Source organism: Macaca mulatta, chromosome 7, assembly GCF_049350105.2.
Source record: "Macaca mulatta isolate MMU2019108-1 chromosome 7, T2T-MMU8v2.0, whole genome shotgun sequence".
Taxonomy (NCBI): Eukaryota; Metazoa; Chordata; class Mammalia; order Primates; family Cercopithecidae; genus Macaca; species Macaca mulatta.
The window spans coordinates 173,301,359-173,325,594 of NC_133412.1; the positions used below are offsets into that span (position 1 = coordinate 173,301,359).

The 24,236-nt window shown below is 44.8% G+C and overlaps 1 protein-coding gene and 1 pseudogene across 4 annotated transcripts in view; both read left to right on the plus strand.

The window, feature by feature from the left end:
* The first annotated feature begins 1,018 nt into the window (after positions 1-1,018).
* On the plus strand, positions 1,019-2,060 carry LOC706091 (non-selective voltage-gated ion channel VDAC3 pseudogene; annotated as a pseudogene). The gene has a single exon (XR_003731713.2). The product of XR_003731713.2 is annotated as a non-selective voltage-gated ion channel VDAC3 pseudogene (transcript).
* A 6,433-nt stretch (positions 2,061-8,493) lies between these two features.
* Positions 8,494-24,236, plus strand: part of EVL (Enah/Vasp-like) — a 173,531-nt gene continuing 157,788 nt past the window's right edge. For all 3 annotated transcript variants that reach the window (XR_013396533.1, XM_028851824.2, XM_028851825.2), the window contains exon 1: positions 8,494-8,761. Coding sequence is in view for 2 of the 3 variants with exons in the window: in XM_028851824.2 (XP_028707657.1) it covers positions 8,757-8,761 (5 nt within the window). In the remaining variant the exon portion in view is untranslated. The remainder of the gene's footprint in view (positions 8,762-24,236) is intronic.

The following is a 24,236-nucleotide window of genomic DNA, read 5'->3' on the forward strand; positions in this document are numbered from 1 at the left end:
TAGTCTATGGTCCCTAGAATTTCCAAATGAATTTTAGGATCAGCTTTCTAATTTCTGCACAAAATAAAAGGGGAGCAGCTGGGATTTTGACAGGGATTGCATCGAATCTGTAGGTCATTTTGGGATCTCTTACCATTTTAATAATATTAGCTCTTTCAGCCCATAAATGGATATCTTTCCATTTATAGATTTTCTTTAATTTCTTTCAGAGACATTTCATAGTTTTCAGTATACAAGTCTCACACTTTTTTTGTTAAATTCATTCATAAGTATTTTATTCTTTTGATGTCACGTAAATAGAATTGTTCTCTTCATTTTCAGATTCCTCATAGCAAGTCTGTCAAACTACAATTGATGTTTATATGATGATCTTATATGCTTGGACCTTGCAGAACTTGTTTATTAGTTCTGATAGTTTTTGAGTGGGTTCTTTAGGAATTTCTATATGTAAGATAATGTCATCTGAAAATAGAAATGGTTTTACCTGCTTTTGTAACTAAAGTTCTCTTGGAACACAGTGACATCCACTCACATATGGTCTATGGCTGTCTTCAAGCCAAAGGCCGAGGGAAGTAGTTGTGTTCCTGGAACTAAGCCGGGTCTGGCTGCATTTTCTCGAGGCCTAATAATGAGAAGCAGACAAACTAGTAAAGAAGGGAATTGGCCGGGCGCGGTGGCTCACGCCTGTAATCCCAGCACTTTGGGAGGCCGAGGCGGGTGGATCACGAGGTCAGGAGATCGAGACCATCCTGGCTAACACGGTGAAACCCCATCTCTACTAAAAATACAAAAAAAAAAAGCCTGGCATGGTGGCGGGCGCCTGTAGTCCCAGCTACTTAGGAGGTTGAGGCAGGAGAATGGCGTAAACCCTGGAGGCAGAGCTTGCAGTGAGCCGAGATCACGTCACTGCACTCCCGCCTGGGTGACAGAATGAGACTCCGTCTCAAAAAGAAAAAAAAAAAGGAAGGGATTTTATTGCTGTAACCAGATACAGGGAGAAGGCCAGAGATAATTCCACCAGACCAACTCGAAGTGTTACAATTTTCTTAGTGCTTATATAAGTTGGGGTTATGTGCCTATGTGCAGTACAGCATTTGCCTAAGTCTATTGGTAACTAATTTTGTTTCAACTAGAAGGTCAGAGGCAAAAAAATGCTTGCGGGAGACAGGCCCTCGGGGGTGGAGGTCTTTGATTTCGTAAGAGCCTGATAGATTTTTCTAAGATATGTGTAACACACCAACTTACTGTGACCTGGGAAAGGCTGCTAAGGATGTCTTCAACAAAGGATATGGCTTTGGCATGGTGGAGATAGACCTGAAAACCAAGTCTTGTAGTGGAATGGAATTTTCTACGTCTGGTCACGCTTACACTGATACAGGGAAAGCATCAGGCAACCTAGAAACCGAATGTAAGGTCTGTAACTATGGACTCACCTTCACCCAAAAACGGAACACACACAATACTCTTGGGACAGAAATCTCTGGAGAATAAGTTGGCTGAAGGGTTGAAACTGAGTTTTGATACCATATTGGTACCGAACACAGGAAAGAAGAGTGAGAAATTGAAGGCCTCCTATAAATGGGATTGTTTTAGTGTCGGCAGTGACGTTGATATAGATTTTTCTGGATCAACCGTCTATGGCTGGGCTGTGTTGGTCTTTGAAGGGTGGCTTGTCGGCTGTCAGATGAGTTTTGACACAGCCAAATCCAAATTGTCACAGAATAGTTTCGCCCCGGGTTACGAGGCTGCAGACTTCCAGCTGCACATACATGTGAAGGATGGCACTGAATTTGGAGGTTCTATCTACCAGAAGGTTAATGAGATTGAAATGCCAATAAACCTTGCTTGGACGGGTGGAAGTAACAACACCCGTTTTGGCATTGCTGCTAAGTACAAGCTGGACTGTAGAACTTCTCTTTCTGCTAAAGCAAATAATGACAGCCTGATTGGACTGGGTTCTACTCAGACCCTTCGACCCGGAGTCAAGTTGACCCTTTATCAGCTTTAATCAATGGAAAGAACTTCAATGCAGGAGGTCGCAAGGTTGGCTTAGGATTTGAACTGGAAGTGTAATGTGGTTTGAGGAAAGCATCAGATTTGTCCCTGGAAGTGAAGAGAAATGAACCCACCATGTTTTGGCCTTACAATTCTTCTGTGAAATTTCAAAAGTGTGAACTTTTTATTCTTCCAAAAAAATTGTAATCCTCCCAACACTGAAGTCTAGGGGTTACGAGTCCCTCCTGAGGGGAGGCGCTGGAAGGCATGCCTGGAAGCTGTCATGTTTGTGCCACGTTTCGGTTCAGTTCCGCAGTGTTATTAAATGTGTTCCTCGGCGACAGTGTAGTGTCGTGTCAGAGGAGACGATCTGACCCTCCAGTTTGTACCTTGTGTCCTGCATGTTCACACCATTTTTTTCATGACTTTGTAATATATTGGTCTCTGTGCTATTGTGGAATCTTTGATTTTGCATCAGAGTAAAATAAAATAAACCGATCACATTTGGAACATTAAAAAAAAAATGCTTGCTAAGTCTGATTAAGCTGTGCGGGCCCCAGTGCCTTCCAGGCCTGTCTCCTGTAGTACCAGAGTGATTATTTCTATCTTCTATTCTTTACAGCTTGGTCTGGAGAGCTGCCTTAGACTCTCCAATGAATCTATTGAAACAGTTGCCTCTGTTACCTTGACTTGTCTCAGATTATGTTGACCCGAGGCAGGTCCTGGCACTAGGAATGTTAGACTCTATTATTTTGACTTGCTCCAGGTTAGGGAGAGGTCCGTGCAAGGCTTCTATTGACCATATATTTTCTTTCTTGCTTTGATGTCTGAGCACTGATTTCCCTAGGTTTAACTATTTGCTCAGTGTTAAGGCACTGTGGAAATTTGTGTAACTGGGGTGCTGTGCAGGCCTGTCTGTCGACTGTCATGCAGTCCCGTCTGTGTGATTGTCAGGGAGAACTGGCCTGCCACAGTTGTGACAAGACCAAATGGCTTCGAAAAAGCCAAAACTATTTACCAGCTGGTCCTTTGCAGAAAGTGTGCTGACCCTTGTTTTGCGGGAGTGTCTTTTCCGTTTTTCACTGCCTCTAATTAATGTCTTAATTTTGAAATAATGTATTTTATATTCTCAAGATTTGTTTTTTGTTTGTTTTCCAATTGCTCTTATGCAAGATCTTCTTGACTCTCCTGATAACATCTACGATTCTCTACGATTCCCTCCTTTAGACATGCCACATTCTGACTGCTCAGCTGGCGGAGACCAGTGGGGAGGCTGCAGCCTTTAAACTTCCCAACATCCCTGAAATGTCTGCTCACATTCAGAGGCCTGGGCCTTCCAGCCTCATTGCGCATGAAGTGCCGGTGGCTCCCACAAAGGCCTGGCTGCCAGAGTCCCCCCGGTAATTGTGAGACAGCAGGCAGGATAAAGTGACCGGGAAGTTTCTTCCCCAAAGCTGATGGTGAACGGGTCCCCAGGTTGGGACCTGATGACTAGCTGGGAGCGAGGAGAGCTTCTGGCTTTCCCAGGTGTGAGTTGGGTGGGGCCTCCATTCCCGGTGGCCTCAGGGCTCCTGGGAAGGGCACGAGCTCCAGGGAGACCCTTAGGCTCTCCAGGATGGCTGGCTGGTTGTCTCAGGCATGTACTTGGCTTAGTTTTCTTAATTCAATTAAGTGGGGACATTAAGTTCCCATAAAGTGGGAACACTCAGACTTGGCTCCAGAACAGCAGGCCTGCTCTCGCCCAGTCCTATGAGACAGCCAGGTGGGAGGGGGACCCTGGAGAAATGCCAGCCAGCCGGCCCACTGAGGCAGAGCCTAGGGAAGTTCACAAGGTTTGCAGCAGGGAGAAGCCTGGCCCCTCCTCTTCCTGTGTGGAACCTGGGATTCCAACTGCCTTGCGGGAAGCACTCTAGCGGAGGGATTCTGGCCTTGCGAGAGAAAAACCAGAAAATGGGGCTCTTGAACCCCCGTGCTCACCCGCTCCCGCCCTGTGGAGTGTACTTTCGTTCTCAATAAATCTCTATTTTTGTTGCTTCATTCTTTCCTTGCTTTCTTTGTGCGTTTTGTCCAATTCTTTGTTCAAGAGGCCAAGAACCTGGACACCCTCCGCCGGTAACACTAGGTCCCCCTTCTCTCCTTGTGAACAGTGGCACTAAGAAGTTGCCCTCCACAAAACAGGTAGCAAAGATTTTCCCCCAGCCCCATCTGGCCACGCTTCCTATTGATGGGTCCAGATCTCTAAGTCACCCCAGCAGAAGGCTGGAGTACTCCCTGGTATGACCACAGGGCCTTCATTCCAGAATCACCCCTCCTGCCTTCAAAGCCAGTAAAACACGATCTTAGGGAAAGTCACTTTTGAGTGGAGGAGCCCGAGGGAAGTGAAGTGAAAATAAACTCCAGGGTGGGCGCGGTGGCGCACACCTGTAATCCCAGCACTGTGGGAGGCCAAGGTGGGCGGATCACCTGAGGTCAGGAGTTCAAGACCAGCCTGGCCAACATGGTGAACCCCCATTTCTGCTAAAAACAAAAAAAAATAAGCTGGGTGGGTGTGGTGGCGCACATCTGTAGTCCCAGCTGCTCAGGAGGCTGAGGCACCAGAATTGCTAGAACCAAAAACAAAAAAGCTCCAGCTGTGAACCACAGACCATCTTTACGGTGTGGAGGCCAAAATGGACCAGAAGTAATTTCTCTTTCCTGCCAGATAGAACACAAGCAGGAGCTGTGGTTTCCAAAAATGTCTGTGCACACAGGCTAGTCGTCCCTGACCCTCCCAGGGCACTGCTTGGGTTGGAATGGTGGCGCTCACACAGGATTCCTTCAATTCTGCACTGTCACAAGCCCACAGGGCTGGAGAGGCTGGCAGTACAAAGAGGAATGAGACTCGCCTGCTGGTCTCATGAAGTTCACAGCCTAGTGGGGGAGCCTGCAAGTAAGAAGACAGTCCCGATGCAGGAGGGCAGGGGTGCGACCCCGAAACAGTGTAGAGGAGCCTGCAGCCTGTGGTGAGGGAGGGTGGTGCTGAGAGGTCGGGGGGGGACCCGACACATAGCGGTATTGAAGACAATTTGCCAGGCAGGCTGATTTGCAAGGCTTCTTGCAGGGCAGAAGAGGAGGCAGACACGTGCTGAGGCGCTCGAGGCACATTAAATGAATGGATGAATGAAGGAAAACTAGCCGTGCTGTGTTTAAGGAAAACAACTGCTGGTAATAACTGAGTTGGGTAATGAGATTAATGGTGTGAATGAAAAAGGGGTGCAGGGTCACAGGTGGCCCCCCAAACCCGAGACATCTGTGGTTGTCTAAGCATGCTTTATTTTGGATTCTGGCATGCATTTATAATTTATAATTCATTTATGCTGGTTAATATGAACCAGACATGGTTTTATTGGTGAATCATCAAAAGCAACTGTGTTTCTTTCCATTATTTGTGGTGAGTTTCCTTTTGGCAAACACTACGTAATGGAGAAGATGGTCCTTGGGGCTGGCTCCCCAGCAGTGACCCCAGGACTGGAAACTTCAAGAACTGGAAAGGCAGTCCAGGGCCTTAGAGTCTGCAGAAGTATATGCTCATCTGGCTCTTATTCCAGTCGTCTGTGTGACCTCGTGGGGCCTGTTTCATCACCCTCTGAACAAGTAGGTTGGATGAGATGCCCTTTGAAGACTTTCTAGCTCTGTTATCTGTGGCTCTGTGGCTATCCTGAACCCAACAAACAGCCAAAATCATCTTTCCTGCCTCCCTTACGAATGGGAATTCCAGCCCAGGAGTGCTTGGAGGCATGGGTCATCAGCCTGGCTGAGTGTCCTGCACCCACACACATCAGATGTCATGAAATCACTGACTCTGGCAAGGAATCTTTCCAAATCCTAGGACTGGTGACCTCCAGAAATAAGTCATTTGGGGGAACCACGTGTCCAAATGTTAATTTTCTTTTAATCAGAAGAATGGAAAACAAGAATTCATGTACTTTTAAGGAATAAAGCCTTTGTTCAGAAAATGCAAAACGTGCCAAATAGACTGTGGTTACAAATTACGTTTCGTTAAGGAAGAGGGGAGGGGAGGCGAGGGGGAGGGTACTGAAGAAGGGCAGAAAAGGCCTTTCTCGGGATCTACTTTGTGTGGACATCAGCATCTCATCTGAGCCTCAGCAGCACCTGCCAGATGGGCTTTAGGATTCACCACCTGCCAGAGCAGGAATGGAGGTCAGAGAGGTGTGAGCTGGAGGATTAACACAAGGAGCCTCTGACTCCCCAGGCATCCCGGGGTCTGTTAGACAAAGACCAATGCCCACTCAGGTGGAAACAGGGCACAGGATAGGATGTGAGTAGTCCCAATCTGTCCTCTCTCAGCCCTCTGATGAACAAACATCAGATGCAAGAAACAACCTCCCCAGGAACAAGATGGTAACAACTTGTCAGACTTCAGGGCAGCAGGGAAAATACCTGATCTGGAGATCAGAGTGGGCCACATGCTGAAAGAACATCAATAAACCAGGCTGTGAACAAGCAGGCCTGTATCCCAAGGTCTCAGCGCAGGACTTTGATAGGCAGTGACCAGGGGTTAACCTTGCCTTTCCATAGCACAGCTGGAATGTCTCCAGGTGACCTGAGGCTTGTCCGTTTTAGTAATTTTTAGGATGCAACAAGGCTCTCCTGTAGCAAAGAGACCACTTCCGAACTTGTGAAGAGAAGGACAAAAGAGGTTATGAGAGGGTAACACCCTCAGGGGGTGCTACCAGGGCTGTAGGAGATCATGCTACCCTTTCAGTTTTGACAACTCTGGGCTTAAATACAGGAAGGAAAGCAGAGATGCTACAACCAACCTCTAGGGAACTCTGATGACCTGCACACGGTGAGGCAGATACAGAGAGACAGGGAGAGATAAGCACATAGAGACCCAAACTGCAACCCGTGACACTGATATTCAACCCCAGAAAACTAGAATGCATGGGCACTGGGATGAAGAGTCAGAAAAATACTGCTTGAGACTTGGCTCCACCGTTTACTATATCTTGGAAAAAACCACACACAACCTCTCCTGAATCCTGGACAGGAGGAAAATAGCGACTCTTCATTGCCCTCCTAACTGCCAGACACTGACAAACGCCTTAAATGCTCTTGTTCAGATCATTTTTTAAAAGGTAACTGTTAACGTTCTGTGACACAGACGGGAGGCAATAGTGCCCATACTGGTAATGTATGAGGAACTTTGTCTTCCTTTTTTTTTGAGACAGAGTCTCACTCTGTCTCCCAGGCTGGAGTGCACTCTGTCTCCCAGGCTGGAGTGCAAGACCTCGGCTCACTGCAACCCCTGCCTCCTGGGTTCAAGCGATTCTCCTTCTGCAGCCTCCCAAGCAGCTGCGATTACAGGTGAGCGCCACCGTGCCCGGCTAATTTTTTGTATTTAGTAAAGACAGGGTTTTACCATGTTGGTCAGGCTGGTTTCGAACTTCTGACCTCAGGTGATCCACCCGCCTCAGCCTCCCAAAGTGCTGAGATTGCAGGAGTGAGGCACCGCGCTGGGCCGGAACTGTGTCTTCTTACACACAGGGAATGAGACCCTGGAAGATTTGGGGCTTCCAGCCAGCAGTGAGGATCACTAACCTTTAGGAAAGATGGGGATTTAAAAACCAGACACAGCCTGGACGAACTACTTGACGCTGTGTACGGTAAATGTGATTTTTCACAGGCTGTGGTTTTGGGGCGCCATGTGGGCTCTTGTGGAGCTGGGGGAGATACTTCCAAAACTGATATTGTCCCAAAGCTGCAACTCTCCTCCCTGCCACGGCTCCTTATGTACAAAGAGAGGGAATTAGTCGTCAGTGACCTCGACGCCCCTCGGATCAGGGATGCTCCGAGTCCGAGGGAGCGGGGTGCTCAGCAGGGCCGGGTGATGGGAATCATGGGGCCATCGAGCACGGACCCTGGCTTCCCTAGTGGCCTCTGTGAGCTGTGGGGTCAGGCGGGGACTGGAGGAGCGTCCGCGCTGGGAAGGAGCGCACGGCGCCACGTGCCCGGCCGGCGCCCCGCCCCCACCCCGGCCACGCCCCTCGCTCTCCCTCAAAAAAAATCACGCCCCTCAGCCCCGCCCCTCGCGTCCGCCCCGCCCCTCGCAGCCTCAAGCTCGGCGCTCCCGGAGGCGCGGACGGTGGGGCCCCGCGCCTTTTGTGTCGGGCTTTGACCGCCGCGCGCGCTCATTCACCTCAGCGGCCGCGGGCTGAGGGGCGCACGCGCGCGCAGTCCCCTCGGCAGGCGGTGGGGCGCACAGCAACGCGCGTATCCTAGCTCTCGGCTGCTGGGCTGAGACAAGCCCGCACGCCCGCCCGCCTCTCCCTCGAGGACTCGGAGCCGCCTGCGCGCTCGCCAGGGGCCGCCGCCCCGAGTCTCAGACGGACGCGCACGCGCTCCCGCCGCCCGGACCCCAGCCGGCTCGCCCCCACCCCCTCCCCCTCCCCCTTCCCCGGCGGCGGCCCCCCAGCACGCGCCCGCGCACACGCCCGCGCACACGCCGGCCCGGGCACGCGCCCGCCAAGATGGCAGGGGCCGGGGCCCAGCTGTCAGTCGCCGCCGCCGCGGCCCTTCCCCGCAGCTAGCGGCCCCGACGCCCGCCCGGAGAAGATGAGCCCCCGCTGCCCCCCGCAGCCCAGTCAGACGCGGAGCCGCCGCGCCCGGGGCCGGCTCCCCCGCTAGCGCCCGCGCCCAGCGCCCCGCCGCCGCCGCCGCCGGGTCGCCCCTGGCCGGCGCGCCCGTCCCCGGCAGCGACAATGAGGTGAGTCGGGGCCGGCGCCTCGTGGGAGGCGGCAGCGGCGAGCGTCGGAGGGGCTGGGCTGGGGGCCCGCGGTGCCCCAGAGGGCGGGAAGAGGGGCGTCCAGAGGCCTGGGGGCGTCCGGAGGACCGCGGGGGCTCTGCAGAGATTCGGGGGCATTCAGAGCGCGGGAATGGCTTCGCGAGAGTCGTGGGGGCGTCTGGAGAGCCGGGAGGGTCTGGGGGCTTGTGGGGGGTGGTGTTCTGCATGGGGCAGGCGGCGCTAGCCTTGGTTGCTTGTGGGGTCCTCTTAGGTTCCGGGGGGCCTGCGGCGGCCTAGGAGGCAGACCCCCGCGGGCAGGTGTGGCCGCGTCGCGACCGCGCGAGGACCGAAGTTGGCAGAAGCCCCCGTTCGGTGCCTTCCAGTCCGGAGGAGGCTGGCCTGAAGCCCTCCGGCCTTGCCGAAGCCTCCCCCTGCCAGCGCCCAGAGCCGCGTTTGAGCTTTTACAGGGGTAGTTACCCCTTGGCTTGGAGCCAGTCACCCGCTTCGTCTCCCAATTCTCAACCCCCCTTTTTTTTCTTCTTGCACGCCAGTAAAGTGCAAGACCCCCAAATGTACCACTCATTGATGTATCACCCAGCTGGGGAGCCTGCTGGTTATCAGGCCAAGAAATAAAACCTTGCTTCTCCCAGAAGCCCGGTGCCCTCTCCTAGTCGCTAAACCCTCCCTTCCTCTCCAGACCCTGTCGTGACTTTTTTGGGGTAATCACTTTTTTTTTCCATTTGTGATTTTACTTTCTAAACACGTATCTCGTAAAAACTGTAGTTTGTAACTATTGTTTCCTTTTGTCTGTTTTGTATTATTTGTCAATGAAATAATACAGTATTCTTTTGTGTCTTGTGTTTTTTCAAGATGTTTTCGAGATCCATCCATTCCGTTGTAATCGTTATTTGTTCATTTTTATTGGTCTATAGTATTCTGTTGTAAGAATATACCACAGTGTACTCTTTCTACTGTTACTAGACATTTTAGTTGTTTCTAGCTTTGTCGGCTATTAATAATGCTGTTACGGATATTGTTTCTCTCTCCTGGTGCATTCATTTCTATTGGGTATATATCCAATAGAATTTTTAGGTCAAAAGATACGCATATCTTTAGCATTAGCAGTAAACACCAAGTTGCCAAAGTGGTTCTACGAGTTGACATTCTAACCAAAAAGTGTGTGAGAGTTCTTGGTGCTTCACATCCTTGTCAACACTTGGTATTGTCAGTCTTAAATTTTAACCATTCTGGTGATTATGAAATGATATTCCATTGTGGTTTTAATCTGTGGTTTCCTGTTGATTGATGAGGCTGAACATCTTTTCATTTTTATTTGGTGTATTTTCTGGAGTGCCTGTTCACGTATCTTGCCCACATTTCTTTTGGGTTTTTGTTTGTTCGTTTTGTTTTGTTTTGAGATGGAGTCTTGCTCTGTCACCCAGGCTGGACTGCAGTGGTGCGATCTCGGCTCACTGCAACCTCTGACTCCTGGGTTCAAGCGATTCTGCTGTCTCAGCTTCCCGAGTAACTGGAATTACAGGTGCCTACCACCACACCTGGCTGATTTTTGTATTTTTAGTAGAGACGGGGTTTCACCATGTTGGCCAGGCTGGTCTCAAACTCCTGATCTTAGGTGATCAACCCGCTTTGGCCTCCCAAAGTGCTGGGATTACAGGCGTGAGCCACCGCACCCAACCTCTTTTGGCGTTTACATGTCAAGAAAATAGTTTCCTGTAAAATATTAGAAAGCTTACATGTGTTTTCCCTTTTACAGTAAGATATATGGTTCACTTGGAATTCATTTTTGTATAACATAATGTGGTTATGTTAAATTTTATTTTTAACACCATTTTTTTCAGCACCATTTATTAAAAAGATAATCTTTTCCCCATAACTCTGTTGTACCACCTTTGTCATCTTCCAGTTTTCCCTTTGGAGTCATTTGCTTTCTGCCCGAAGAATACTCTTTAGTATTCTTCAGTGCAGGTCTGGCAACAAATTCTTAGTGTTTGTCTAAAAACGTCATTATTTATTCTTCACTGTTTTCTTTTTTTAAGTTTTATTGAGATATAATTCACATACTGTGAAATTTACCCATTTAAAGCCTATGGTTGGCCAGGCACAGTGGCTCACGCCTGTAATCCCAGCACTTTGGGAGGCCGAGGCGGGTGGATCACGAGGTCAGGAGATCGAGACCATCCTGGCTAACACGGTGAAACCCCACCTCTACTAAAAATACAAAAAATTAGCTGGGTGTGGTGGCAGGCACCTGTAGTCCCAGGCACTCTGCAGGCTGAGGCAGGAGAATGGGGTGAACCCGGGAAGCAGAGCTGGCAGTGAACTGAGATCATGCCACTGCACTCCAGCCTGGGTGACAGAGCGAGACTCTGTCTCCAAAAAATAAATAAGTAAAATAAAGCCTATGGTTTAGTGGTTTTTAGAATATTCAGTTATGCAACCATTACTACATCTAATTTTAGAACTTTTTTTCCATTTGCGAAGGGTCTTTTTATTAGTTATAGAACTCTTGGTTTGCCATTGTTTTCTTTTAGCATTTTAAAAAGTTAATTCACTTTATTTTTCTTGTATAAAAATCCTTAATTGTATAATAGCCGTAGCTGGAGCCTGGGTTCTGGGTTCTCTGCAGTGGAGACTCTGGTCAGTGAATTCCTAGTTTCCTAATGGGTAGACTTGGTGAATACGGTCTCCTTCCAGAGGTTGGGGGTCAGATAGCTGTTAAGTCTTACAGATGACATTAATAGTGGCCTTGGTGAAGTTGCCCAAGGTGGCAGTGCAGCCCCTGACTGAGGTGTGGCAGTCCTTAATGCCAGCCATCATCAGCAGCTTTTTGGGCACAGAGATCAAGATGAAACCATTGTCTCTGTCGGTGGAGATGAGGTGTACCAGCACAGAGCTGCAGTGGTCTGTCACCTTGCAAGGAATGCTGTGGGGCTTGCCAGTGTTGTCTCCTGAGATGCCTCTCTGCACGGGGACAGTGGAGAGCTTGGCAAAGATGATGACTCCTTGGATGGTAGTAGCTACCGACTTGGAGCATTTAACACCCATACCAACATGGCTATTTTAGTCCCCAGTGGCAACAAGTGCCTTGAACGTGGACCACTGGCCAGTGCAAGTCTACATTTTTACTGGCATAATCTTAAACTCATCTTTGAGGGATGCCCCCAGGAAAAAGTCAATGATCTCAGCCTCCTTGATGGGCAGGGAGAAAAGATAGAGCTTCAGGGACTTGATCTTCATGTCCTTGACTATGCTGCCCAGTTTGATGATGGGGAGCTACTCCTTGGCCTTGGCCTTGCCACCACCAGCTCCATGGCCCCAGCCTTCACCCTGGATGCCACTGCAGTGGCCCCCCATTTTTGGGGCCTCTAGACCCTGTCACTGCACTGGTCTCATTTGCCATTTGGTGTTTTCTTGGAGAACTCTTTTAGCATTTTAAAGCTATTTCATTATCTATGACTTAGTTTCTGTTGAGAAGTTAGTTGTCTGTTGTTCCTTTGAAAGTAGTCTTTTTCGCTGGCTGTTTTTAAAGTTCTCTCTGTCTTTGGTTTTCAGCAATTTTTCTTTACTGTCCCTAGTATGGATTTCTTTTTATTTATAATTAGAGTTTTTAGGGATTCTTGAATTTGTGGCTTCATGTCTTCCATTGGTTTTGGAAATCATCAGCCATTAGTACTTCAGTTATTTCTTCTGCCACATTTTCTCTTACCTTTCCTTCAGGGCTACAATGATATATGTGAGACCATCGGTTCCCAACTTTTTTGGCACCAGGGACTGGTTTTATGAAAGAAAATTTTTCCATGGGGGGTTAGGGGGTCGTTTCGAGATAAGACTGTTCCACCTCAGATCATCAGGCATTAGCTTCTCATAAGAAGTGTACAACCTAGATCCTTGCATGCACAGTTCACAGTAGGGTTCACGCTTCTATTAGAATGTAATGCTGCAGCTCATCTGACAGGAGGCAGATTGCAGGCGGTAATGCTCACTCATCTGCCACTCACCTCCTGCTGTGCGGCCTGGTTCCTGACAGGCCACGGACCGATACTAGTTTATGGCTAGGGGTTGGGGACCCCCATGTTAGTCCATTTCACTATATCTTCTATGTCTCCTAACTGTTTCTCTGCGTTTTACATGTTTCTCTTTCTGTTCTTTATTCTGGTTATCTCCTTCTCACTAACTGTCTCTCTCCATCCCCCCTCCTCTGCTGTATATAATCTGCTATTTAAACCATCCATTGAGTTTTTAATTTCAGGGTTTTAAAATATTATTTTTAAATTTCTTTTTTGTTTTTTATTGTTATTATTTTTCAGAGTCTCATTCCTTTGCTCAGGCTAGAGTGCAGTGGCTCAGTCATGACTCTCTACAGCCTTAAACTCCCACCTTTGCCTCCCAAGTAGCTGCTACTACAGGCACACACCCCCATGGCCAGCTTTTATTTATTTATTTATTTAAGTGTCAGAGTCTTGCTGTGTTGCCCAGGCTGTTCTCAAACTCTTGGCCTCCGGTGATACTCCTCCCTCAGCCTCCCAAAGTGCTAGGATTACAGGCATAAGCCATTGTGCCCAGCTGATTTTTATATTTCTGTTTGTTTCTGTTTTGTAGTTCCAAGCTATCTGCCAAAATTATCAATCTTGTCTTTTATCTCTTTTAACATAGTAAGTGTAATTATCTTAAAGTCCGTGTTCAATTATGGCAGTATCTGTTAGTTGTTTCCAGTGTCTGTTTCTGTTGATTTTCGTTCATATTGTCTTGTCTCCTTATGTGCCTAGTGTTTTTTTTTAAATGTGTGGTAAACATCATATTTGCAAAATTATTTGTAGGAATAATTTGAGATCTAAGATGATGCTTTTCTTCCAGAGATAATTCACATTTGCTGTTGTCAGGCACATGGGAGCACTTACAAGCGGGAATGCCTTCAGTACAGTTTCAGGAATTGAAATATCTCTAAGCTGAGCTGCAGTTCTTGTGAAGACAAACCTGTTCTGTTCACTTTTCCTCCTAATGTTTTCTTCTCCGCCAGCACCTTCACTCTCCACCCCAACACCAAACTGTTAGCATTCCCTTCAGAATTGATAAACACCCTTCAGGAAAATTAGCCTCAAACACTGAGCTCACCTTCTCAGGCTCTGACTCGCTTTCCTCCCCCATGCCTCCAGGCAGGTATTTCTTACATTTTTCCCAGCTTTTCTAGTTCTTTTTAGGTAGAGGATTGTTCTGATTTCCTTAGTCCACAGTTACTAGCAGTAAAAGTCCCTGATTTTTGCATTTTTAGGAACAGCTTGAGTCAATATTCAATTGTGGAGATTCATGCTACCAGGTTATGGAAGCTGTAGAGAACAGTGACACCTATTTTCTTGTGTTCTGTCCTAATTGTATTAGATTCTGCTAGTTTGTGAAATACTTTTGGAATCAAGATAACTTTAAGAATAAATCTTTAGCTCTCCTTAATACATAATTAATTGAAAAAATAGCAGTTTAGCTCAGGTCATTACTATAAAGCAAAATATTTGGGGGGCAGGTACTTTTATCTCCTTTCCGTGGTTCCTTTCTCCTGTCTTGATTTCCTTATTTATTTGATAAAAATTATGCTCTAACCAGTCCTCCTGAATAGAAATTTAATTTATTTTTTATTTTTATTATTTTTTTTAGACTGAGTCTCACTCTGTTGCCTAGGCTGGAGCGCAGTGGTGCAATCTCAGCTCACTGCAACCTCCATCTCCCGGGTTCAAGTGATTCTCCTGCCTCAGCCTCCTGAGTAGCTGGGATTACAGGCACCCACCACTACATGCAGCTAATATTTTGTATTTTTAGTAGAGACGGGGTTTCCCTATGTTGACCAGGCTGGTCTCAAACTCCTGACCTCGTGATTCACCCACCTTGGCCCCCCAAAGTGTTGGGATTATAGGTGTGAGCCACCGTGCCCAGCCAGAAGGTTTAATTTTTGAGTCAACAATAGCATAAGAGCATTCTCAGATCTCATTCTTTGGGATCTGAAAAAGTCCCAAAGACTTTTTGGCCAGGCACGGTAGCTCATGCCTGTAATCCCAGCACTTTGGGAGGCCGAGGCAGGCAGATCACCTGAGGTCAGGAGTTCAAGACCAGCCTGTCCAACATGGTGAAACCCTCATCTCTACTAAAAATACAATAGTTAGCCAGGCGTGGTAGTGGGCGCCTGTAATCCCAGCTACTTGGAGGCTGACGACGCAGCAGAATCACTTGAACCTGGAAGGCAGAGGTTACAGTAAGCTGAGATCTTGCCTTTGCACTCCAGCTTGGGTGACAGCGAGACTCTGTCTCAAAAAAAAAAAAAAAAAAAAAAGTCATGGACGTAGAAATAAAAGTTCTTAGTGGTTTTTCCAGAATGAAGAACCATTTTTTCTTTTCTTTTTTTAAAGTCAATCATTTTTTTACACAGATTTTTAAAATTGCTACAGACAGTTTAACATGGTTCTCCATTGCAGACTGCTTATAGTTAAATACCTGTACAGGTATATTTACCTGTACCTGAAGTACTTGGCTTTAGTACATGGATTTAAATGAGTCCAGGGGGACTATTCATTACCTTTGTTGTCAGATTTGATTTGATTATTTGCAAGCAATTTGTTTTACCTATGATAACACTTTCCTTTTTGTTCAGTCCTAGATTTTTAAAATGAAAGTAGCGTATTATTTCTCTTGATATATACTCTCATGAGAGTATATAGATATGACCTATTGCTAAAAGTCTAAAATGTAACATCCAAACTGTGTTCCTTTTGGAGCATCTCAGGAAGCCATATGCTGGAGATGCATTCTAACACTCGAGGCACATGTCCACTTATTTTAGTGAAAAAGTACTATTGAATCAACTTATTCAGATAAAGTACTATTGAATCAACTTATTCAGATAATGAAGTCTAAGTCTGAATTTTTCTTTATTTTCTAGACTACTGCCTGAATTCTTGTTTCTCTTTTTCTAACAGACTCTATTATGTATTTTCATATTTTCATTGATAAATCATTTTTTGAAGGCTTACTGTTGTCTGGTACTGGATTAGATGGGGTAAGGAGGTGGAAAGAACTAGACACTCCCATCCCCCACTCTCACCGCCCATCCACAAATAATCCCCATACCTAAAAGATTTACAGAAACTTACTGGGTCTTTCTGCAGTTGAAAACAAACAAATAAAAAAACCCTCCCACATATACACAATATGCAATCTATTTCTACTTATATATTTGAGTCATTTATCTATCAGGAACATTCTCTTCTGTGAACATTTTCCCTATCTGCTTTTAAAGATTTAGATACAGAAGTTAAAAAAATTTTAGGTCATTAAGTTTTGTTCCTGATGATTTTTCCATATTTCTGACATTTAGGATATTGTTCTTCTAGAATTTTAATTATTAAACTTTTTTTTTTTCGGTTATACGTGAAGTTGGCCCTCTGTATCTGTTGATTCTGCATCTGTAGGTTGAACCAACCTTGGATGGACTTTTTTTTTTAAAAAAGGATGGTTGTGTCTATACTGAACATGTACTGACATTTTTTCTTGTCATTATCCCCTAAATAATATAGTATAGCAACTATTTATATAGCATTTCCATTGTATTAGGTGTTATAAAGTAATCTAGAGATGATTTAAGGTATATGGGAAGATATACCTGGGCTATATGCAAATATGACTCCATTTTACGTAAGGGATTTGAGCATCTGCAAACTTTGGTATCTGAGATGGGTCCTGGAACCAGACTCCTGTGGATACTGAGTATGACTGTATAACAGTTTTAAAAATTCATTCTTCAGATGGTCTGAAATATGAGGTAGAGACTGAAATTACATTTTTCTCAAAATTGCTGGTCAGATACTTGATCATATCAGTAGTTTATATGGTAGAGATAACAGCAACATTTTTTGGGTTGGACGTCCGTGCAGGCATCTGGATCCCAGCATCCCGGGGCATGTGGTTGTAGCTGGTAATGTCTGCATGCGTGAGAATCACCTCTAATTCTCAGAAAACTTACCTGTCTCCCCCAGGGCCAGCCTTGTATATGTGAGGCATGGCCAGTCCAGCCTGTCAGCAGGTCTGGTTATGAGCCAAGAACCGCTTCATCTGGGCCAACGGCACTTTATTGATATTGGAGTTCTATAGAACGCAGTGTGATTGCAGAATACAGTATAAAATAAACAGGTACAAACACAGTCCTCATTTCTCACCTTTAGCCTGTACTAGCTATCACAGTTGGGTCCAAATATATTTCTGAACCCAGTGCTGCAAATTGCAGGTGCAGGGCATTTCTTAAGGTGGCTTTTGTAAGGACTGTAGGGATTCTGTGTGTATCTTTCCAGGCTCTCTTGTTCTGTCTGCCTGTTCTTAGGCCTGTGCCATTACCATACCTTGTGGACAGTGATTATAATTTGAGCAGCATCATTGTTTGATTAGTGTTTTGAATTTTGCTGGTTTGGTGATTTTGTTTGTATTTAATTTATACATTTGTTTTTTGCTTATCTAGTTATATAAGCATAAGACATTTAAACTTAGTTTTATAGTTGTGTATATAAGCTGGGTGTGGTGTCACATGCCTGTAATCCCAGCTACTCGGAGGCTGAGCAGGAGGATGGCTTGGGGCCAAAAGTTTGAGACCAGCGATGTGGGGGGTGTGTGGGGAGGTAGGCAACATAGTGAGATCCTATCTCAAAAAAAAAAAAAAAAAAAGGTGCAGGCATCTGTTTTTTAGGCTTTTGGCTGGCACTTTTGTTGATTAAGAAAAATAATAGGCCAGGCATGGTGGCTCCCACCTGCAATCCCAGCACTTTGGGAGGTCGAGGTGGTGGATGGATCACCTGAGGTCAGGATTTCGAGACCAGCGTGGCCAACGTGGTGAAACCCCGTCTCTACTAAAAATACAAACATTAGCCAGGCGTGGTGGTGGGTGCCTGTAATCCCAGCTGCTTGGGAGGCTGAGGCACTAGAATCACTTGAACCTGGGAGGCGGAGGTTGCAGTGAGCTGAGATCATGTCATTGCACTCCGGCCTGGGCAACAGAGTGAAACACTGTCTCAAACATAAAATTAAAAAAAAGAAAAATAATAATTATATATAAGCCAAATAAATAGAAATTAAGTCATATTGTTTCACATACAGATTTTTCCCCTTTAAAGAGAATATGTGAACTGCCCATGTTTGAGGAGCCTTGCAGTAGACTCACCCTGGAGATACAGTGGGTGCACAATAAAGCCGTAAAGCAAATATTGTAAGAAAGCAAGTCACAGGAATTGTTTTGTTTCCAGGTGCATATAAAAGTTATGTTTACACTATACCATAGTCTGTTAGGTGTGCAGTATCACTGTGTCTAGAAAATGTACATACCTTCATTAGAAAACACCTTATTGCTTAAAAATGCTAGCAAAGTGAGCATAGGGTATTGGAAAAAATGATGCCAATAGATTTGCTCAGTGCAGTTGCTACAAACCTTCAATTGGTAAAGCAATACCTGTGAAGCTCAATAAAGTGAAGCGCAATGAAACGAGGTCTGTCTGGATAAGCTTGATGAAGGGACTCTTGAGTTGCCAAGTGAATATATCGCAAATGCTATAGTAAGAGTGATGGTAACTCAGGGGAAAGCACTTCCAGCTGATGTGGGAGTGAGGGTGAGAAGAGTGGCTGGTCCCTTCATGAAACAGTTAAGTAGAGTTTGAAAATAGAATGGTATAATATAAAGAAAACAATACAAATCAGCATAGATCCTGCTCTTTACAGATAACCACATCAAACCTGTGGTGTAGTTCCTTTATCATTCCCAGGTATAAGTGAAACATTTTTACAAAATTGAAAGTGTACTGTTTATTTGTATTGGGCATTGTACATTTAATATATATGCACTCCCCCCTTACTAAATATTCTTTGAAAACAGTTAAAATAGCTGAATAATAGTCTGTCAGATCGTATGCTATATATTTTAATGGTATTTTGGGGACCAAAGGGTATAAACATTTTAAAGGCTATCAATATGTACTACCAGAATGTTAATTTTAAATGAATGAATAGAAGTTTAATCCTTGAGGTTTAACTTGGAGGTTCTCCCAAAAACAAAGCAAGCACCGAAAGGTGCTTGGAAAGGAATCAGAAGAGAGAAGTAAATGGAGTTAAGAGGGAGAGGGGGGGAAAATTACTTACTTTGAAATGGTGTAGTTCTGCCTACTCACCAGTGGAGGGAGCCCTGTTCCCAGTTCCTCTGTAAGCGATTCATACGAAGATGTATTGTCTTTGTCTCTAGGGCTGTGTGAAAGACATCTACTCTTCAGTTTGCAGTTAATGTAGGTATGTAAAGGGACTTCTTAAAAAGAATTTGAGTTAGATTTAAAATGTTTTAGTTTAATTTAACCCCCGTATACTAAGCAGCCTGGGTTTTAGAGTCAGACCTGGATTCTGCCCCAGAGGTACTGCTTATCAGCTAACTTGACTTTTAGCAATTTACTTAACCTTTATGAGTCTTCATTTTTCTCAACTATAAATGAGGACAGTTCACTTTCTTCAGAGGGTTTTGTGAGGATCAAATGAGAATACATGAAAAGTTCTTAGCTTATGATAGTCAATAAAGGTTAGTTATCTGCCCTACTCCACCCCACCCCAGCCTCACCACCCTGTATTTATTTTCTAGGGTTTATCTTCCATGAGGGTATGGGACAATTCTGGTTTCAAATATTCTGCCCTTTTATCAGATGACTATATAACTTACCTTCATATATGATAAATTTTGGTTTAGAAACTGCAGTTGCTATTGATGCATCAACTTCTAAGAAAGATTCAGGGATATTCTCTGTGAAACATGAAATAGACAAAATAAAGATAAAACAGGAGACATAATATTTGGGGGTAGAGGAGATAATTGTACCAGAAAACTTAGATTAAGAAATAGTTACTTCAGTCGAGCACACTTAGCTGTGAAATTCATGAAAGTCATGGCAAAAAGGGAAACATAAGCCACTGTGCCTCTCCTTGGGTAATAAAGGAGAGATGTGCCATTTTATAGCTCTAAAGGTGTGTTTTCTATGGATCTTAAAGAGACAGTGGACCTTACAAGAGCTTGGTGTTGGCAGCCGCTTACACGCTTCTCCAGTCCTTTTCCCATGTGATGTATTTGTCCTGGGCCTCTTCTTTAAAAGGTTCCAGCACTCTCAGCCATTCTCTGGGTCCTGCCTACTACTCTGCTGCTTTTGTAGAGCTGTGTTTATTGCACTGATCTTCTCTTCTCCCTTCTCTCTCAAAGAATTCTTAAATAAGAAAAGGTCTGATGAACTAAATCATGCAAGTTGATTTCAGTCTAGCTGCTTCCTTTTCCTCTTTACCTTGCTAACTTCTTAGCCTTCAAATCTTAGTTGAAACATCACTTCCTCAGGGAGGCAGCCTTTGACCCTTAGCCTAGCTGAGGGTCCTTTCCTGTTAATTACCTTTGTGATATCCCATATTTCCTCTTCGGTAACTGTTTATATGTAATTACTTAAAATTTCTCTGATCTACTGAAGGCTTTATAAAGGCAGAGATTATGCTTGTTTTGATCTCTGCTAGAACCCCAGAGCCTAGCACTGGTACTTGGCACTTGGTAGATGTTTAATAAAACATTGACACTGCCACCTATACCTAAGATGGATAGTTGATTGTGGCATTCATCCCAGTTTGGCATGGATCCTTCTAAGGACAACATTTCAGGTAGCCTCCCCCAAATAGTAGAAGCTAGCATCCAAGCGAAAGCTATTTTATTATGTGCTTAATGACTTAATGCATTACTGGAGTGACAGTGATTTAGTCTATTGTGTCCTTACTGCTGCCATAAGTCATGATTTGTTTGGTGATGTGTGGATGGGTATTTTTTTCTGTGATTTCTTTGTAAGGACATTATCCACTGTAACCCTTAGTATCCCAGATGTTTCTCGAACTTGAATATGCATAGGAATCACTGGGGGCATGTGTACTTATGTATGTGTCTTTCCAAAATGGAGACACAGCCCCATCCCCAAGGATGAATGAATGCTTTTCTTTCTTTCTTTTTTAAATTAATAGACTTTGTATTTTAGAACAGTTTTAGATTTATAGAAAAATTGAGAAGGTAGTACAGAGAGTTCCTGTACACCTCCTGCACACATATAGTTTCTCCTGTTATTAACATCTTATATTAGTATGATACATTATTACTGATAAGTTGTTATTATTTGAGACGGAGTTTTGCTCTGGTTGCCCAGGCTGGAGTGCAGTGGTGCGAACTTGGCTCACTGCAACCTCCACCTCCCAGTTTCAAGCGATTCTCCTGCCTCAGCCTCCCGAGTAGCTGGGATTACAGGTGTGCTTCACCACACCCAGCTGATTTTTTTATATTTTTAGTAGAGACTGAATTTCACCATATTGGTCAGGTTGGTCTCAAACTCCTGACCTCAGGTGATCCACCCGCCTGGGCCTCCCGAGTAGCTGGGATTACAGGCATGAGTCACTGTGCCCAGCTGACATTATTATTAATTAAAGTCCAGCATTTATTCAAGTTTCCTTTGTTTCTACCCAATATCCCTTTTCTGTTCCAGGATCCCATTCAAGACATTAGTTTAGTTTGTGTATAACAATGTTAAGTTGTTATATCTCTTTATGTTCCTCTTGGTGGTAATGGTTTCTCAGACTTATTTAATTTTAATCATATTTGCTTACATTTTTGCTTGACAGATACTTACATATTGAGTACCTACTACATGCAAGATAGTGGGGCTAGGGATAGAGAGCTATGGAGACCTACATAAGCCTCAAGGAGTTTGTAGCCAAGAAGAATAGCGTGGGGCATATGAGATGAAAGTGTCAGAAATGAAAAGTTATGTTATGAATGACATAATTTTTATTTATTATTATTATTACGTTTGAGATGGGCCTAGGGGAACTGGTAGGATTTTGACTGGGCTTATCTTCTGTTTTGGTTCTTCACCTTTGTACTTCCTTGAACTGTTCTATTCTTTCTTCCAGTTGGCTTTTCAGATGCTTGAAGACAATGGACTTCAGTAAGTCTTGCCTTTTCTTGGTTAAAAGTCCTTGGTCTTGGCCAGGCACGGTGGCTCATGCCTGTAATCCCAGCACTTTGGGAGGCTGAGGTAGGTGGATCACCTGAGGTCGGGAGTTCGTGATCAGCCTGACCAACATGGAGAAACCCTCTCTCTACTAAAAATACAAGATTAGCTGGGTATGGTGGCGCATGCCTGTAATCCCAGCTACTCAGGAGGCTGAAGCAGGAGAATCGCTTGAACCCAGGAGGTGGAGGTTGCAGTGAGCCAGGATCGCACCATTGCACTCTGGCCTGGGCAACAAGAGTGAAACTCCTCAAAAAAGAAAAGTCTTTGTTCTTTTAACCATTTGTTACTAATTAGCGGTCCTTCTGTAGACCTTCCTTTCACTGAGCTCTGGCCTGCTGAAGTCCTTTAGCAATTTAGATCTCTAACTTTGGCTTGAATGCAGAAAGTTGTTCGACCTAGCACACAAATGAAACGCTGAATACAAAACACAAACATACTACACCTTGGAGCCTCTTTGCTAATAGATCAAAATCAAATGTATTGGCTGGGCACGATGGCTTATGCCTGTAATCCCAGCACTTTGGGAGGCCGAGGCGAGTGGATCACCTGAAGTCAGGAGTTCAAGACCAGCCAGACCAACATGGCTAAACCCCGTGCCTGCTAAAAATATAAAAATTAGCCGGACGTAATGGCATGCACCTGTAGTCCCAGCCACTCGGGTGGGTGAGGCATGAGAATTGCTTGAACCCAGGAGGTGGAGGTTGTGGTGAGCTGAAATTACGCCACTGTACTCTAGCCTGGGTGACAGAGTGAGACTCTGTCTCAAAAAAAAAAAAAGAAAAAAAGATCAAATTTATCCACTGGCACTGTGTCCTTCTACCAGCTGAGATTTCTAAGAGAACAGCTTCAGGGTCCCGTTTATGAACATTTTGTTTCCTGGGAAGAAGGAAAATGCTCTCCTCAATTTGTATCATTAAGCAAAGTCAAACTGTAAGCAACAGACTGAATCAGATAGAGTGTCCCAATTAGAGGAGCAGCACTAGGAAGAGAACCAGCTGGTGCCTTCACAAGATCAGAGTGATATGCTTCAGAGTGTCCAAGGCTATGGGTGATGAGGCAGCATGACTGTGAAGTGCACATATGGTAGTAATTCCACAAATATTTATTGAGTTCATTGTGCTGATTTCTGGACTATGAATTGAAGACATGGTTTTCTATACATGTAGCCTAGTTCCAAGGAGATAGAGCATAGGTATGTGCAATTCAGCACGTCTACAACTGGACTTACTAACCCTACATTTATGAGCAATTGTTTTTTGACAAGAGTGCGAGACAATTCAATGGGGGAAAATAGCCTTTTCAACAAAAACTGGTACAAAATACCCACATACAAAGGAATACAATTGGACCCTACCTCACACCATATACAAAATTCAACTTAAAGTAGATTGTAAACTTAAGTGGAAGAACTAAAACTTTAGAACTCATATAGGAGAAAATACAAGAGTAAATCTTGTGACCTTATGTTAGACGATGGTTTCTTAGAAATAGCACCAAAAGCACAAATGACCAATAAATAAATAAAATTGGATTTCATCAATATTAAAAATGTTTCTGCTGAAAATGGTACTATCAATAAAGCGACAAGACGATTCTCATAATGGGAGAAAATATTTGCAAATCATATATCTGATAAGAGATTTATATCTAGAATATATGAAGAACTCTTATATTTTGCTATGGTCTAAAAGTTTGTGTGCTCCCAAAATTTATATGTTGAAATACTACCCCCCCAAAATTATATTATTAAGAAGTGGGGCCTTTGGAATATGATTAGGTCATGAGGGTTGAACTGTCATATATGGGCTTAGTGTCTTTATAAAAGAGGTTAGAGGCCGGGTGTGGTGGATCACGCCTGTAATCCTAGCAGTTTGGGAGGCTGAGGTGGGTGAATCAGCTGAGGTCAGGAGTTCGAGACCAGCCTGGCCAACATGGTGAAACCCCGTCTCTACTAAAAATACAAAACTTAACCTGGCACTGTGGCACATTCCTGTAATCCCAGCTACTTGGGAGGCTGAGGAAGGAGAATCACTTGAACCTGGGAAGTGGAGGTTGCAGTGAGCCGAGATTGCACCAGTGCCCTCCAGCCTATGTGACAGGAGTGAGACTCCATCTTAAGTAAACAAACAAACAAACAAATAAATAAAAGGTGTTTGAGGGAGCTTGTTTGCCTCTCCTAGCATGTGAGGATGCAGCAAGAAGGCTCTATGAGGAAAAGGCCTTCAACAGATAGTTAATTTGCTGGTGCCTTCATCTTGGACTTCTCAGCTTCTAGAACTGTGAGAAATAAATGTTGTTTATAAGCCACACAGTTTCTGGTATTTTTGTTATAGCAGCTTGAATAGACTAAGACA